Source organism: Lycium barbarum, chromosome 12 (assembly GCF_019175385.1).
Source record: "Lycium barbarum isolate Lr01 chromosome 12, ASM1917538v2, whole genome shotgun sequence".
Lineage (NCBI taxonomy): Eukaryota > Viridiplantae > Streptophyta > Magnoliopsida > Solanales > Solanaceae > Lycium > Lycium barbarum.
In genome coordinates, this window is record NC_083348.1 from 77,015,713 (window position 1) to 77,033,537 (window position 17,825).

Here is a 17,825-nt window from a genome sequence, read left to right on the forward strand (position 1 = left end):
TATAGACAAAATGGCTATCCAATTACTGTAGTTCAATGACAACCAACCGATACTGTAACTGCAAATGAAACTCTTATCATTCATTCTCAAACGTCACATGCAAAACTAAATACAAAGCTAAAAAAATAAGTAGCTGTTTCATTTGCTCAAACACAAAGTAAATTTAAAATTTTCCAATTTATCCTCTAGAGAAATGGCTAATTACTGTAAGGCTCACGTTTGCCAGTGCTTAAGCCGGCGGTTGACGGTTCGCCGTAGTTCAATGGTAATGATAATGGGAGAAAGAAGAAAGACCGGTATGGAAGTAAATGAGGGAGTTTTGGGCCTGGCCCATGGGCTTATTCAACTGGGCCTTAAGCCCGGTAATGTTGTCGCCATTTCCGCTCTTAACAGGTTCTTATATTACTTACCCACTTATCTGCTGCCATTTTAATACTAGCCGCAGATGTACCACGTTCATCGCATTAATAGCCCGTTTGATCAAATTTTTAAAATCCAACTTATTTTTAAAATCAAAAGATTATTTCAGAAAGGAGATTCTGTGTGGCCAAATAATTTTAAAAATATTTTTAAATAACAATTAATATTTGACTAAGCTTTTAAAAAATATTTTTTTCTTAAAATATTTTTTGAAAAGTGTTTTTGGACAATGCCACTGGACAATCCTTAAAATAAGAAGTCTTTTTCATTTTGTTGCAGTGATGTGTACTTGGAGTGGTTACTGGCAGTTGCATATGTAGGAGGAATTACTGCACCTTTCAATTACCGTTGGGAAAATATACAAGCACTCTGTCTCTAATCTTCCACTTGCTTCTGGAAGACTATTTTGCATATTTCCTCCTTTTCATTCATCAATCTGATTCAAGATAATTGAAGTTGCCAAATCATTCTAGCGAAAATTAATGCTGATTATAGCTGGATATTTTGTGTTAAAAAAGCACAGATATCCAGCTACTGTCATCATTAATTTTCTTTAGGATGACACCTGATTAAACAAATATTTGTGCTTGTTTCTTTTTTGTTGGCTTTTTATGTTTAAGCTTGTGATTTTCTTGATTAATGGGTGACTAGTTGCTTCATATTTCAATATCAGTGACGGTTTATTTCTCTCTTGGTCTGTGTTACATGGAGTTCCCTTGAAGTATCACACGAATTACCAATATTTACCTGTAGGACATTTATATTTACTCAATGTGAGAAGTCCATGTAACATAGCTCTTTGCTGCAAAGAGTTTAAACATATGTAAACTTAATTTATTGGTGTATTCTGTGAAGTTAGGCTTCAAGAATATTGATCTACACTTCCCTAAAAACAGCATTCTGTCTCAGTCGTGCTTTCCTGATAAGTACTCTTTAAATATTTTGTAGGAATGACAGAGGCATGTTCTTCTCTGACGTTCATGACTCTTTATGACCCTACCAAAGAAAGTTGTATGTAGCATTTGAAAGAGTGAACAAGAGAAAAATATTTGTGGAAAATACCCCACTTCGAGTATTGCGCTATCTTCTTCAAAATCCAAATTTGGGGCTTTTGATGGCTTCTTCCCCCTCTTTTGAAATATTAGCTTTTTGTGACTCCGATTGGGGTCGTTGTCCAGATTCACGCCGCTCCGTTTCTGTTTTTTACATCTCTCTGGGCACCTCTCCGATCAGTTGGAAATCTAAAAAGCAAACCAGTGTTTCCTTAAGCTCTGCCGAAGCTGAGTACCGTTCTATGCGTCGTGTGGTCGCCGAGATCACTTGGTTGGTCTGTTTACTCGACGATCTTACTGTGCCCATCTCTCTTCCGGTCCCTTTACATTCCGATAGCCAGGCTGCCATTCATATCGCAAAGAACCCAGTATTTCATGAGCGGACGAAGCATGTTGACATTGATTGTCACTTCGTCCGTCAACAATTTCTTGCTGGTCTCATCTCCCTTAACTTTGTCCGATCTGCTTCTCAGTTGGCTGATTTATTCACGAAATCGCTTCTTGGCCCTTTACATCATTCAACTTTGGGCAAGTTGGGTGTACTCACCGCACCCTCCAACTTGAGGGAGGGGTGTTGGTGACTCTACATCTCAATCACCATTAAAGAAAGACACTTCATCAACATTGAACAAAGAAGAGAAGATGAAGGCTGCAATATGTTTTGATTTAGGAATTAATACAAACAAAGAGAAAAGACTATTCTAATTGCTACGTGGAAAGGTTTCAAGACATTAGCTGAGAACATTCTAGTAGCAGTCATGTGCACATCATGTGCCAGCTATTTAGTAATTAAATTTTATTTACTTTGTCACATATGTAAATAAGATTCCTTCTACAATGTTTGTTACAGTTAGGCCAATAGGAATAGGACAGCTATGTACTATTGTTAAGCAGATTTTCATTCTATTTTTGTATAAATCTTGTACAGTCCCAAGCAATAACACCGAAAGAAATTTTCCACAAATATTTTTCTCTTGTTCACTCTTTCAGCATTCTTATGCCAACAGCTCCAATTTGGCACATAAACCAGTCGGTATCTGTGTTGGAAAACCAGCTCCACATATTGAAATAAGAATTGCTTGTGATGATTTTCTTGTATAGGGAGGCTCTTGACACGAGGTCCCCATGTAATGCTTGGATACCAGGTCAAATGCCAAGCAATAATTCTTCTCCAACTGATGAATGTTGGCTTGACACTGGTGATATAGGGCATATAGATGATTGTGGAAATATCTGGCTCATTGGGTGCTTGAAGGGTCGAATAAAGAGTGGGGGCGAAAATGTTTATCCTGAAGAGGTAAGCATCCAAGACTTTAATGCTTTTGTTCTCTTCGATCAGGCGAGCAATCAACACAAACAAGAGCAACCTACTTGATATCTTTTAAGTTGATGAGCAAATGATAGTTATGTGTTACGTAGTTAATTTTTTGTAACGGAACACCATGATTTCTTTTTGCATTGGTAATGATTCAGTGAGTTTTGTTTGTGGCTCAGGTGGAAGCTGTCTTAACGCAACATCCAGGGATTTCTGCTAGTGTTGTTCTTGGGCTTCCCCACTCTCGCTTGACCGAGATGGTCGTTGCCTGTATCAGGCTGAAAGACAATTGGCAGTGGACTGATTCAAGTCCGAATCATCCGGATAACAAGAACGAGCATTGTTTGTCTAGCACTGTCCTCCAGAACTTCTGCAGAGCGAGAGATTTGACAGGGTATTTTCTTTTTTCCTTAGCTGTTCAAGTGAATTCGATTGCAGCAAGTCTATCTCATGTTCCATCCCCAACCTCACCCTTCTTGATGCTTGGCATGATCTGATTCATATCGATGACATGAAGTATTTTGCAGGTTCAAAATACCCAAGAATTTTGTGTTGTGGAAAAATCAATTTCCAGTGACAACAACAGGGAAATTAAGAAGAGATCTTATGTCTTATGGGCAGTTACAACCCAGCAGACTATGACTCCACTATATTATTTTCTTGCATTTGGTTTGAGAGGCTAACTACATGGTAAGAGAATCATTAGAAAGAAACAAATACTGGAAATTTTATGACATGGTGCTCGGAGAATATGCAGCTGTTCCTCACAGCAGATTATCCATTTAATTCTGTATCTCAGGTTTATTTGATGTATTAGTTATTTCCCCATTAAGTTGTAACTTACAAGATACTTTTTTATTTCATTACTCATATATACTCGTACAAATTCTTCTTTGTTCTCTATGTAACATCAAGTTGAACAACATCCTGATTCATTGAAACTGAATGATCGTGAAGTTGAATATTTTGGTGCATCTCTTTCCCAATTTGTGTTATTTCTTGCTTATTAGGCATTGCTAATCAAAATAAAAGCTCACTATTGTTGCAGGAGTCTATGAAATAACTGAACCATGTGCTGAACTCTTAAAGAGGGATCCATGTTGCTTCAGAACCTTATATCTGATTAGTAGTTACTTTTGAAAATTATCATGCCAAGACTCCATCATTTAAGCATATGGAACATCATCATGAAATGAATAATACTTTACTAGGATTTTTGGAAACTGCTCTGACAATATCAGTAATTACAGTAGCTTTTATTATCTATTACCATTATTGTTAGATGAAAAGAGAATTTGCCGAGGCCCTATCGGAAACGACCTCTCTTCTCCCAAGGTAGGAGTAAGGTCTGCGTACACTCTACCCTACCCAGACCCCACTTGTGGGACTACACTGGGTATGCTGTTGTACATGAAAAGAGAATTTCTGTGTCTAAACATCCGAATAACTTTAGATCATCTCTTCGATTTTTGTCAAGTTTGCTCTCACCTCAATCCATGACCGCGTAGTACTGAAAACAAGCTCCACACTTTCATTTGGTTCACCTATCAATTGGTGCCCCATTCCCGGGTAAATTTTCATAGTCTTATCGTTACTTCCTGCCGATTTATACACAAATTTTGCAGCTTCAGGATCACATACCTTATCATCCCCACCTCGAAGAATCAGCAAAGGGACTTCTAGTTCATGACAGTTCCTCTGTATATACTCACAGACTTTCAGAAGCTCTAGTGCAGTGGCAGCTGGTAGCTTCTGGGAAGCCAGGCGATTTGGACTTTTTAAGACAACTTTTTTCTTCCACTCCTCCTTGAATGATTTAGATGCAGGTGGTTTGGTGATCACAATCCTCCAAGATGGTGCTATGAAGGAGGCCAATGGTAGTAGCTTCTCCAATGGCCAAACAGGTTTGTATTTCAGTGACACTCCAAACATCGGTCCACTTAATATCAGACCATTCCATACAGTCTTGCCTTAGACATATGAGTGTAGCAATTGCACCACCTAATGACTCACCATACAGGAAAGCCGGGAGCTTCGGGTGATCAACACGAGCAGAGTCAAAGTACTGTATGCAATCTTGGATTACGGGTTGAATATTTGGTATGCAACCGGGTGAGCCTTCTGAGTAACCGTGACCTTGTAGGTCGAGAGCACAGGCGAAAAAACCAGCTTTCGCCATGGCCACTGCATTTAGCTCGAAAAGCCAGCTGCTTTCGGATGTATAGCCATGAATCATGCCCACAAGGCCTCTTAACTGATTACTTGATTCAGGCTGCCAAGATTGTGTGAATATCTTCATGTTTTGTTTGTTTAACATGAAACTTTGTTTGTGAATTATTTTGTGCTGCTTGTAAAATTCTTCTCTTGTCATGTCTCCATAAGGGCTGTTCTCATTGGATTGGAAATTTGGGTGAGACATTGTGTACTAGTGAGTATGTCTGTTTGTGTGTTTAGCTGAGGTTTGTGTCTTTTTCAAGAATTTTGAAGGTACTGAATGTGACGACTTTGCCTTGATATATATACACACATATGAATTATGCATGATATGTCTGTGTTGGTCAAGACTCAAGAGTACAGATCAGTTGGGAGTTTAGCCTGCCAACTGTTTCATGCTGGGGCAATAAATGGAAATATGAGACATGAAATCATTTACTTAAAATTAGATATGATTTTATCTGACCAAAAAAAAAAAAAAAAAAAAGATGATTTTATTTCCGTACCAAATTTGTCTTCCTTTTAGTTGAGGAATAAATTTCTGGTCTTTTTTTTATTGCATTTTTTAGTGTTAAATTGGCAACTTTTTAATGTAGTAATTAAGAGGCTGGTGATTTCTTTCATAGTTATGCTACATGTACATGTTCTAGTGATAAGATTAAGGGCTAATTAGCTATGTCCTTAGACATGCCATGTAGCGTTGCCAACTTATAAATTAAAAGTGAAACTTATTAAATTTTAGACAGGATACATCGTTACTCCTAAACTTGACACGGTTTATTCAGTGCACACGTCACTCAACAATCAACATTGCCATCAAAGAGCTGAGGCAACAAATTATCACAATGCAACTTCAGTTCAGGTTCCACAACAAGTAGTTGCAACATGTAACACAAACATCCTTGAATAGATTTTTTAAGTCTAAAATCAACTCAAACTCTGATATTCAAAACAACACGTCAGGAAGAAAAAAGAAAAAAAAAAGACTTCTTCTAGAAGTAAATACTATATATTACCGTTACAACAAAACAAAAACAAAAATCTTAAATGCCAATGATGCTACTCGCCTACTCCTTCAAAGCAAGTGGATTCAATGGAGACATCAGGCCTTCTCACAATATGTGCTAGATTTGTTTTTCTTTTCTTTTTATAGATCATGACTTCTTACTAATAATTTTGAAGTATTTTTTTTATAAAATGTTTGGGATCTGTTGTCTTTTTCTTTTATGATGGGTAGGTGGAGATTTATATTTATATGAAGCTTACAAATTAATGAATTGAGTATTAAAGTTCTGATACAATTTTATCTAACATCGTGGGAAAATACATATCGATTAACTATATAAAAGCATAAGAGATTTGTGTAAAAAAAGCATTTATCATACGGCTAATTCTTTCTTCACCGGATATATCGTGCATTTAATGATTTAGTGCAAATAATTGGGAAATCAAAGCAAAGCGAGAGAAGAAGACAAAGAGAAGAAGAACGGTAATACTAATGGATAAGCAAAAAGAGGCAAATTTTCATTGGATGAATAAGTTCACAAGAATCAGACAAGATTTAAACAGTTAAACTGATTTTGAATTTTTGGAAATTGTGAAAATCATATAAAATAAAATTAACACTAAAATGGTACTATCATATAAAATAAAATTAACACTAAAATGGTAATATCTAAAATTATGAAACGTCTCAAAGTGAAAACGTTTAAATTAAAGTCTTCCTTTTACTCTTGGCTCTTCAGTAACCAAATTCCTCAAGAGGGTGCAAATTACTCATTTCTCCCAATCCAGGAAAACATTAGACCAAGTACAAAGCTCAAAAGAATATTCTAAATCATTGTCAATGGACAGCAAGGAAGAATCCAACTAATTTATGGAGAGAAACAATGCCAGTTCCTGAATTGGAATATCTAATTAGGGGAAAAGACGATCAAAAAAAGATGACAAACACATGGACTTCCGTAAAATTAAAACTAGCCAAAGTAGTCCATACATTTTGCTTCGTTACATACAAGAAAGCTGACAAATGTACCTAAATTACCTAAAATTTCACAGCTGCAACTATAGTTCTTGGGTTTTCCCTGCTTGATGATACAAAATATACAGAACAACTAGGATCCCCCTCTACAAGCCAGGTCAGTTGAACTTCGAAAACTTTTCCCTATTTTAAGTTGCTACAAATTAATACTACACGTCTGTCACGCTAACTAAAATATGTTTTTCTAGCTTCGTGTTGAACTTCAAAATGGTACTAGCCAGGATGGAGGAACACAAAAATCCAGGAACTGTCTATTATCTGTTCAACAAAAGAAACAAGAATCAATAAAAGGTTGATTTATGAAAGAAACAGTTAGGACAACCTAAGATATGTTGAATGTCTTGCAACAGGCGTGATTACAAGCTACTTGCCTGTTATTTGTATACTTCTGTTTTTTGTGGTGTTTACCAATTTACCCGGTGAAAGTAGTTCATTTCCTCCTCCAAATATTCAATGTATTCTCTATATTGTTCCAACTGCCATGAAAAATCATCAGCATGACATTTTTTTTATCAACAGCCATTTTGTGTTTAGCTTCTAGAAGATTCTTTTGCTCTATGGCTTTAGCCAATGCCAAATCTGCACGTCTTTTCTCTTATGTGTTTCCTCTTTCTGCCACAGCTGCTTCAATATTCACGATTTCACCAACTCCACCTTTGATTTTTCTTTTCTTTTTTGATTCCTATTTGAAATTTTCTAAAGCAGCCTATTTTTCCTCTGCCCTTTTCCTTTCAAGATCACTCCTTTCTACATCAGCCCTAGTTTTCTCAACCTATAATTTTTTTGTTAACTCAGCTGTTTTCCTCTTATTCAGTTCCCTTTTTTTACAACCCAGAAATCCCTGAGGACTAATGGTGCACAGTTACAAAAAACAGTTAATTTACTTTGGTTCTTTTCTTTTTCTTGAGTAGGAGACGACACATGAAGAATATTAGTCACTGCAGATACAACAAAATGAATAGCTCAGGCAAAAGTTTAATTTTTCAGCAAATGTTTTTATTACTCGCTCCGTTAATTTTATACGGCGACATTTGACTGGACACGGAATTTAAGAAACAAAGAAAGACCTTTAATTCATGGTTATCTATTCAAAAGAAAGACCTTAGGTACATACCAAAGGTATTGTTACAACTTGTGGGGACTTAAACATGCCTTTGACATTTATATGGGTATAAGAGCATGTCATTAGAGGTAAAATGATAAGCAGGTATAGAAAGGTGTCATTCTCTTTATAACAAACTAAAAAGGAAAGAGAACTACTTAAATTGGAATATAGACAACATTGTTTTAAAAGGCAGTGTCAGGACTCGCCCCGAGGCTCGCCTCGGGGCAGGGCAGTGGCAAAACGCCCTGGGGCTAACGTGCGGGGCTTAGTTCCTGTGAGGCTTACGCCCTAAGCGCCTAACCGTACGCCCTAAACACGCCTAACACGCCTAACGCCTAACGCTCGGGGCTCGCTTAATAGTTCTTACACAAATTATATTTTAAATTCCTTAATTAAAATCATTCACCCTCATAATTGTTTAACAAAATAATGATATTTAATAGTTTTTCGTCTATAGAAATAGAAGATTGGGTGTAACTCATATAACAAGTCGTAGTATTGGATATTTATTATTTGAGAACGTCGTGAGGGTGAATATCACTTAATTTTTTAAAAAAAACACATAGCGGAATTGTACATTTTCACTTGTCATTGGTCATAAGTCCTATGTATCAGAATTATCATATAATTTTATTTTTTGTTTATGAAGAAGTTATGTTTTAATTGTAATATTGATAAATTTTATTGATTATTTGCTTATAGGGAGATAAAATGAATAGTATGATAGTAATAGTGTTTTAAGAAACTGTGTTTTTTTCCGTGTTTGAAAGTTAAAATGTTAGAATTGTTTTGCATTTCATAATAGCTTTTATTTCATTGTATTGTTTATACTTGTAAAATTATGTTATATATAATTACAAGTTATAAGCGGTGTATAATGGATTGCTTTGATCATTTTTTTGTGAGGATCAAGCGCGCGCACGCACGCTCACACACACACATATACATACATACATACATACATACATATATAGAGCCTGTTTGGATGGGCTTATGCCTATAAGCTGCAAACAGCTTATAAGCTAAAAAAAATAAGTTGGGGTAGACCAACTTATTTTTTTTGGCTTATAAGCTGAAAATTTCAGCTTATAAGCTGCTTTAGATAAGCTAAGTCAAATGGGCCCAATTATTTTTTTGAGTTTATTTTAAGCACAAAATGACTTTAAGCTGGCCAGCCAAACACTCAAAAAAACTAAAAACAGCTTATAAGCAACTTATAAGCAACTTATAAGCCAATCCAAACGGGCTCATATATATATATTTTCATTTATTTACAGTTTTCTTTTATTTTTTTTTAATGTAATTTTACCTATTTATTGTAATTATATTATTTTAAGAAATACTAAAAATTAAATACCCATGGGGCTTACGCCCCGTGCCTCGAGGCTTACACCTCATCGAGGCGTATGTAAAACGCCCCGCCTTTTAAAACACTGATAGACAGTAACAGAGCAACTTAGTGTTCAGGAAAAATATCAATTACTAGACATTCTCATAGAGTTTGTCTTAGAGGCTGATCTAGCTAACAACAATGGAACCAAATGTTATGCATATCACCTACTGAAAAGTGAAAAACTATACTTTAGCAGAAGAAAAATTACCTCAAGCAGGAGATGATTTTACTAGCTTGGTAGACTCTCCAGTTAATTCCTTTTTGATCACCTTAAGAATCTCCATAATCTGCATTAAAGTAAGCGACATGTAAACAAGATATAATATTTGCCCGATAAGTGCAATTGCATGCTTCAGAAGTGACACAAGTTTATATTGGAAGTAGCTTCCCTCCCTAGCCCGAAATACCCGAATATCTTCAATGGAAGACAAAAAGCAGTAGGACTATAGTCTTTATCCCTCGTCGTTTGACCTTTAACCACTGCATTGTAAAAGTTGCACATGCTAACAACTGGATACCCAGCTAACAACTTATCCTTCGATTGGAAGAAGTGAAAAATTTATGTTCAGATGCAAAGGACAAATTCTCAATTTTGGAGCCTACCTGAACATACTTGAAGAATATTGGAACTTGGAGATGACTATTAAACACATACAGCTGAATCCTTAAAAGCCAGACTAACACTTGTCTCACAAGAAAATTTGATATAATATATCTTTTAAGACGTGAATCATCTTACCCCAGGATAATGCTGTAAAACTGGCGAGTAATGATCAAGTGCTATGTAAATCTTCTCATGTAGGCTTAAAAGTGTATCCACCTCATCTCCCAAAAGATCAACCTGAATGTACAAGAAACCCCTTTGAAAAACTTCATAAACCGTACTAAAACATCAAAAAGTAATAGCAGGATGCAATTTTTTGTAATAGGTAGATAGAACAGTGGCCAATGCAGCATTTGAGTTATGGGTTGAACTGAACCCAGAACACGGACCTTTATTTTAAATTTCAATAAAAATTAGATTTTGAACCCATAATTTCAAAAGTAGAGTGCGCTCAGTACTAAGAACTTCAAAGGTTGAACCCATCAGTTTCAAATCATGGATCCGCCTCTGGGTTAAAAGCTTAAATTTTAATTAAAAATATTGCATAGTTAATTGCTATTTATCTGCAAAATCAGAATATAAAGAAAGATGCATTCTGTGTAATTGCCTCAGCCTCGGCCAATTGAAGGTCTGAGCATTTTTTTTCAAGCCTTTGTTGGTTCAGTTGCATTGTTCTTCTCAGCAAATTGGCCTTCTTAACAAGAGAATCCAATTGAGAATTGGAGTGCTCAAGCCTGAAAGTAGTACCAGCAAATTGCATTAGGTCTGAGTGCAGATAATTCAATGTAAACTTCGTAAAAGTCAAGTCTTCTAAGCAGAAGAAGGTTTTGAGTGTATGTGTATGTATACACCAGTTAAACAAAAATGTTTACATAATATAAAACCACTTTTTCCCCTACAAGAACTGAATGCTTACGCCAATTGCTACAAAGAAAAAAGTATAACGGCTACCAGAATAGTGTCCCCGTAAGTGTATTTTTAGGTCCTTATGGCAAGAATAGAACAGTAGGCATTCTGAAAGCAAGTCCATATTGGTGTTTGTATTAGAAAGTAGTTGTACAAAAGTTATGTTCTTGGTGTAATTTGCAGTTCCTTTTGGATGTAAATTCATTTGTCGATTTCTGGATTCTCTGCGCATTTGAAGGGATAAAATATTTTTTTTCTGTATATATTAGCACTATGATTTCCAATTATTTATCCAAAAAGAAAAGGTAGCACAAACCTTGTATTATTTGTTCTCAAACTTCCTGTCACTGTGCACTCAAAATCAGCAAGCATCTTTGACGATTTATGTATATTACCAATTATTGTTTCCACCTGCTTCCTTAACTCCATTTCTTTTGCTTCAAGCGAGTACAAAAGAGTTTGCCTCTCTTCAGAAATAGCACAGGCCTTATTTTCCCTGTGATTAGCTTCTTTTAACTCCTCCTCTTTCTCCTCAAGACTTTTATTTATTTGGGCTGCCTCCTCTTCCAATACTTCAATTTGCGCAAATGCTTCTGCCAACTGGCCCTTTACCACATTTACTTCTTTGTAGCACCCAGAAGCTAATGTTTGTTGTTGATTTGCAAATTCTTTCACAGCATCTAACTCTTGATGCACCTGCTCAAACTGACCCATCTGTTTTGCTAGAGCAGCTGATGCCTCTGTTGCTAAATTCTCCTTTTCAGTCACACGTATTTCCAGCTCAGAAACCAGTTGCTTCAGTCTGTCCTTCTCTTCAACCTCGAATTTTAATTTGTTTTCCATCTCAATAACTTTTGTTTCGAGAGAAATACGAATGTGTTTTTCATTCAAATACTCCGGATACAGTTCATTAAGCATGTCTTTAGCCTCCTTGATGCCTTCGCCGGAAATCACTCCACAAATTTCTTGCATAATGAGGCACTCTATCTCTAAATCTTCAATTTCAAATTTTGTAATTTCAGCATCAGTATCATTACTATCATTATGCTTATCAAATCCCAAGTTTAATTCCTCAACTTCATTTCTTGTCCCCCCACTAAGATCCCTTAGAAAACAAGTATACACTTCTTCCCTTACAGAAGCTTCTATCAGTGAGTCTTCCATGGCTAAATTGAGATCTCCTATCTGTTTTAGCATGTCTGCTTCCGCCAAAGAATGTTGCAGCGTCTTCTCATTGGCATCCGAAACTTGGGACAAAAGGGACTTATCTTCACCTCGCTCATCTTTAAGCAAGTCTCTACGCTGGTGATTTTCAGAAAGAAGGCTATCAAGCCTCTTCTCATTGGCGTCCGAAACTTGGGGCAAAAGGGACTTAACTTCAAGTTGCATATCTTTAAGCAAGTCTCTAAGCTGGTGATTTTCAGAAAGAAGGCTATCAAGCCTCTTCTCATTGGCATCCGAAACTTGGGACAAAAGGGACTTAACTTCAACTTGCATATCTTTAAGCAAGTCTCTAAGCAGGTGATTTTCAGAAAGAAGGCTATCAAGCCTCTTCTCATTGGCATCCGAAACTTGGAACAAGAGGGACTTAACTTCAACTTGCGTATCTTTAAGCAAGTCTCTAAGCTGGTGATTTTCAGAAAGAAGGCTATCAAGCCTATCCTTCAAGTTACCGAAACTTAGAGTCTCCGGGGTAGATGCAGGATGTTTTTCATTCTCTACAAGGATATCATCCAATCTGAATATAATTTCTGGGATCTTCTTCCTTAGAATGTCAGATTCACCCTTATCCTTCTTTTGTGGCACAACAGATCCTCCTCTAAGCTTTAGATAATCTGCTCTTCGATGAAAATATTCATCGGTTTTCTTTTGCAGAATGGACTCATGGTGTCTCTTCATTTTTGTCATTATATTACTAAAATAGGTCACCATTTCCTCTTCTGACATGTGCTTCAACGTGGCAGCATCAAAGTTCTCAGGTATATCAGTCTTGGAATCCTCCATCTTTTCATTTCCATCCCGATTTGAAGAAGTCACATGTTCACTTGATGTCTTGCGTGTAAAGACATCTGCATCATGCGATCCATGGGAAGTCATATACCCTGTTTCTGAACTTGACAATGACTTCAAAACAGCATCCAACTCCGTCCGTAAACTAGAGATGTCATTCAACTTCTCATTTCGGTCACCACACAATTTAGCATACTGGTCCCACAATTTGAACTCAAAGTCTTCTTGCACAGTCCGAATTACACTACGCATTACCATGGCCTCAATCTCCACTTGGGTAATATGCTCCTCCTGCCACTGACCAAGTGATGTCTTGGACAACTGTAGCATATCATCCATTTGTTTAAAGACGGTATCCACCATCATTTTCAAGTAATTTACTGTGTTGTCCAACTGAACCCAAATTCCAGATTCTTTCTCCTGTATACTCTTCCTCAGCTTCTTGAACTCATCTTTTGCCGAACTTCTTAGCCGATCAAGAAAGTCTCCCATCTTGCCATGCTCCATAAAAACATCTGATAAAGTCATATGTTCTCGAAAATTCATGCTTTCTAGCTCATCCTGCGACATGGGCGATCCAAAAGATTCAATTTTGCTAAAACAAAATTCCACTCAAACCCAAAAACTGAAATGATGAATCAAGCGGAAAAAAATATCATTTTCAACATATCAATCATCAAGCAGACATACCCATGATGAAATATACACAGAAATAAAATGATTAAAACAAAGAAAATGAAAACGAAAAATCAAAGCAAAAATCCACTTCACAAAACAATTATTACAGCTACTAAACAAACAATTAACTAAAGCAATACTTCTGTAAGAAAAAACAAAAAAAAAGCTTAAGTGTGTGAACTTACAAGGAAAGAAATGATATTCTCCTTCAAAGCAATAAAGTTACCAAAAAGTATAATAGCTCAAATGAGTATTTGGTAAAATATCACAGCTCAATGCTAAGCTAACACAGCTCTTTAATTTTTCTCAGAGAGAGGAAGAATAAGCAAAAGAAGGTTAGGGAGTGAGCGGGAGTGATTACATTGTAGTATAAATAAATGAATGCTTAAAATTAAGATGATTTGCATGCAACTACTTTCGTTTTCTTTTTTCTTGCTTTTTGGAACGTTGATGATGGAGTTTGATTCCAATGACAAAAAAAGTTGATTCCGTACGAAGATGATAAAAGTACGTCAATTATGAAAGTACGTCAATTATGAAAACAATCTATCTATATCTATATATAATACATCCGGATAAAAAAGAGTGTTCAATTAGCCATTTATACACCCTTTAAAAAAATATTATTTTTTTTTAAAAAATAAGTAATTTAACTAAACTAATCTTAATTAAACAGGTATAGAAATTTGATCATAAATCACTTAATAGGCCAAATCTGAAAAGATAAGATTCATTCTTTCTTAATTTCATAAGTGGACATTCTTTTTTATTCAATAAAAAAAAATTAATTGACACTTTTTTTTTTTATCGAGAAGAGTATAAGGTTGGCATATATAAGGTCACATGATAACTTTCTAAGTCCACTATTTACATTTATCTTTTTTCACCCTTTTTTTTTTTTTTACTTTTCTCTTTTTTTTCTTTTTTTCTTTTTATTTTATTTTTCCTACTACCTTTATGTATCTGTGTAAGAACCTTTAATAGCTCAATAATAAGTACTCAACACTTTTTTTCTCTTAAAGTCTCACTAATGACATTAGCCCACTACACTCTGTCGGTTAAAGATGAATATCCAACCTTTTTATTTGCTTTCTCCGCTCAAGGTCTGATTGTCTTCTTTATCTAATTACTAATTATAAATTTTAATTATTGCTATAATAAAGTAGGATAATGAAGAATAATAAGAGCAATTATGAAGAGCATACGAAGAACGGACAAGGGTCTATATATATCAAATAATCTATATGTATCTATAATAAAAGCTAGGCATAGACAAGGTAATGTGACATCTCTCTATGATCAAGAATCCTATTTATCTTTTTTCTCATTTTTTTGGCTTTTTTTCTTACACTTTCATTTATTTCTTGCTTTTTTCTCCTTTCAAGCATTGCATTCAATTAGCCTAAATGTTGTACTAAATTAAATAACATTTCATAGCACAACCATTTGGCAGAACAAACAATCTACACTCTTTATTACCACATTAATTCTCAAAATCCCAAGAGTTACCTTCTCAAGAGTAATTGATTTGATTAATTTGATTGATAATGGTAACTTTTGATGCAATATAATAGATGCTTTAGAGTTATCCTCTCCATTTTCTGGCAAAAACTTTCTTCTCTTGCCTGATGCTTCACAATCTCCATTTTCCTTTATTATCTTTTTATTTATGTATTTATATTTATCTATATTCCATTCTTTACATATTTTTGCTACTCATTATTTTCTTTTTTTCGTTAAAGCAATGATGATAGTCAGGTAAATTCTCCTTTCCTTTCCCTTTTTTTTTTTTTGTGTGTGTGCGTTGGAAACTTGAAATTTTTTGTAACCATTGTATAATATTATTCTTTATATTCGTCCTTTTTCCAGTATCTTAGTACATCTTTATTGATATTTTCTTGCTTTCAAACTATTTTGATTTGTAGATGTGGACAGCTTTGATTTAGAAAGCTAACGAGGGGATCTACGTTTATGGGATGCTCAGGAGCCGGTATATCATTAGGTTTCTATAGTCAAAATTAAGTGTTTTTGGATACTCACTTTCTTTATTTTGTAATATTGATCAAGATCTTTGTACTTTTTAGCTATTTAAGCATTTTTCGGACACTCACTTTTCTTATTTTGTAGTTATGATTTTTTCCTTTTATTTTATAAGTTACGTATGATTTTCTGAGCCTTTGAATTTACAAGGTTCTCAAGTTGATACAAAATGAAAGGTTTTATAGAGTGAGAATTGGACCACATGTTTGCACCAAATGAATTAATTATTCTATTTGAACATACAATTGGATACTTTAACACTTTTTTTCCTTTCATTTTATATTTATGTGCAATTTATTTATTGCGAGGTCTTGCTTCAGAAAGAAAGTAGAATTTTTAGATGGTGAGAGATGGAGTGTTTTTATTTAATTTTATATCATTACTATTTGACAAGAATTGAATGTTAATAGAGTACATCTGTTTGCGATAATGATTACTCCTTGATACCCAAGTTAGTTACTGAAAAATACTTGGCACTGATTTAATAATTATAGAGAAAACGGTCTCCCATGGTTATTTACAATTTGAAATAAAAGAAAATGATCTTTGTAAATTTTACATCATTTGTGTGCTATTTTGAAAAAATTGTAAAAATAATATTTCTTAGAAAGACATAAATTTTTAAATAAATTTATAAAGACTAAAAGATCAATTGAATACTAGTAATAATTATAATAGCAACAATAATAATTTTATTTTATTTTGGAGAAAAAAAAAAGCGGCTGAGGATATGGGAAGGCTAGAAGTCCTATCAAGTGGTTGACCACATATATAATTTGTTTGTATTTGAATTTGAATGAAATAAATGAGGATAATACATGAATACCCCTCCAAATTCGTCTCTCTGTTTTTTTTTTATAAAAAGAACTATACGAGCAATTTTAGAACTCCTAAACTAATTTAAAGTGGTTTACTGGTTTAATACCTTTTTTTGCTCTCATGTGAGCAATATTTGCTCTTTTACACGTTTAGAAAGCGCATGACAAGAAAAAGTAAGTTAATTTTTTATAACTTTTTTTCATTATTTTCTTAAAAAAAAATTGCCTTAATTTTATTCTTTCATTTTCGTTCTTTTTGTTTTTACATATTGGATCTTTTTCTTCTTCTCTACTCATTACTTATTTTTTGCCAAAAATATATCTGACCTGCAAAATATATTGTTTTTTCAATGGACTGAGGAAAATGAATACAATTTCAAGTGCATAGATTTTATAACCAGATTGATTAGTACATGTTTTTATCTGCATAACAATATTATCCTCTACACTTCTAAATTTATCTATTGCCACAAAAAATTATCGTTACACCACCACGTTGAAATGATCACTAACCCACCCTCTTCCCTGCCCATCTTTACTCAAGTCATCCTCGCTTAACTTCAACAATTTTTTGCATCCATGTGTAACGATTTTTAGATTTTCTAAATTAGTAAACAATAATCAATCACGTACATAATCTTTTGCAATGAGTATAATAAAATAAGGATTTTTTTGGCTAATATGAAGGGTGTGTGGCAAGAGGAGGTAACCGACGATTCATGTGACCCAAAGAAGAGTCATGTTGTGATTTTTTAAGGTTGTCGTCAAAATTGTTTTGGGAAGAAGGAATAAGGGGGGTTAGTGGTGGATCTAATTTGGAGTTGTTGGATAGTTATTTATGAAGTGGGGAGAAAATGGTGAAAACAGGTAAAAATTACGTTTTTGAATTAGAAGAATGATGTGAAAAATTGAGGTAGTGTGTGGGTTGTACCGCCTGCTTATATATGGGTTTGTCTGATAATAAGTATGTTTCTAACAAGTTTAATAGGACCTCTGCAGAATTAAAGTGTGTTATATATGTATATATAAAATGAGTTGAAAAGGAACTTAATGGAGCTGGAAAGAAATATAATTCTGTGGTGGAGTATTGCCTTAACATGGAAGAAATCATTCGAGCTTGATTTTCTAATCCTTTTGAATTCAACTTTTAGATTCTTGAAAGGTTAAATTTGACATGACCCTATAGCAAGACATGCTCATGAAACCATTAACTAAAAGTTTTAAAAAAA

The 17,825-nt window shown here is 34.6% G+C and overlaps 1 protein-coding gene and 2 pseudogenes across 4 annotated transcripts; 1 reads left to right on the forward strand and 2 right to left on the reverse strand.

Annotated features, from left to right (window-relative positions):
- LOC132624472 (2-succinylbenzoate--CoA ligase, chloroplastic/peroxisomal-like) lies at positions 1–3,761 on the forward strand (annotated as a pseudogene).
- A 214-nt stretch (positions 3,762–3,975) lies between these two features.
- LOC132621102 (caffeoylshikimate esterase-like) lies at positions 3,976–5,231 on the reverse strand (annotated as a pseudogene).
- Positions 5,232–6,939: 1,708 nt separating this feature from the next.
- On the reverse strand, positions 6,940–14,093 carry LOC132621101 (WPP domain-associated protein-like). 4 transcript variants are annotated; one of them, XR_009575415.1, is made up of 7 exons: positions 13,924–14,093; positions 11,367–13,685; positions 10,752–10,878; positions 10,280–10,381; positions 9,749–9,827; positions 7,414–7,518; positions 6,940–7,300 (listed from the first exon to the last, which is right to left on the reverse strand). XR_009575415.1 is itself a non-coding variant. In XM_060335252.1 (6 exons), exons 2-5 carry the CDS (start codon positions 13,628–13,630, stop codon positions 9,750–9,752), a joined length of 2,571 nt encoding a protein of 856 aa, XP_060191235.1. In that variant the 5' UTR covers positions 13,631–13,685; positions 13,924–14,093; the 3' UTR covers positions 6,940–7,300; position 9,749. The 4 variants fall into 4 exon arrangements, 2 of the variants coding, with proteins under 2 accessions (XP_060191235.1, XP_060191236.1); XM_060335252.1 differs by lacking the exon at positions 7,414–7,518; XM_060335253.1 differs by lacking the exons at positions 6,940–7,300; positions 7,414–7,518 and adding an exon at positions 7,525–7,980.
- Positions 14,094–17,825: the final 3,732 nt, after the last annotated feature.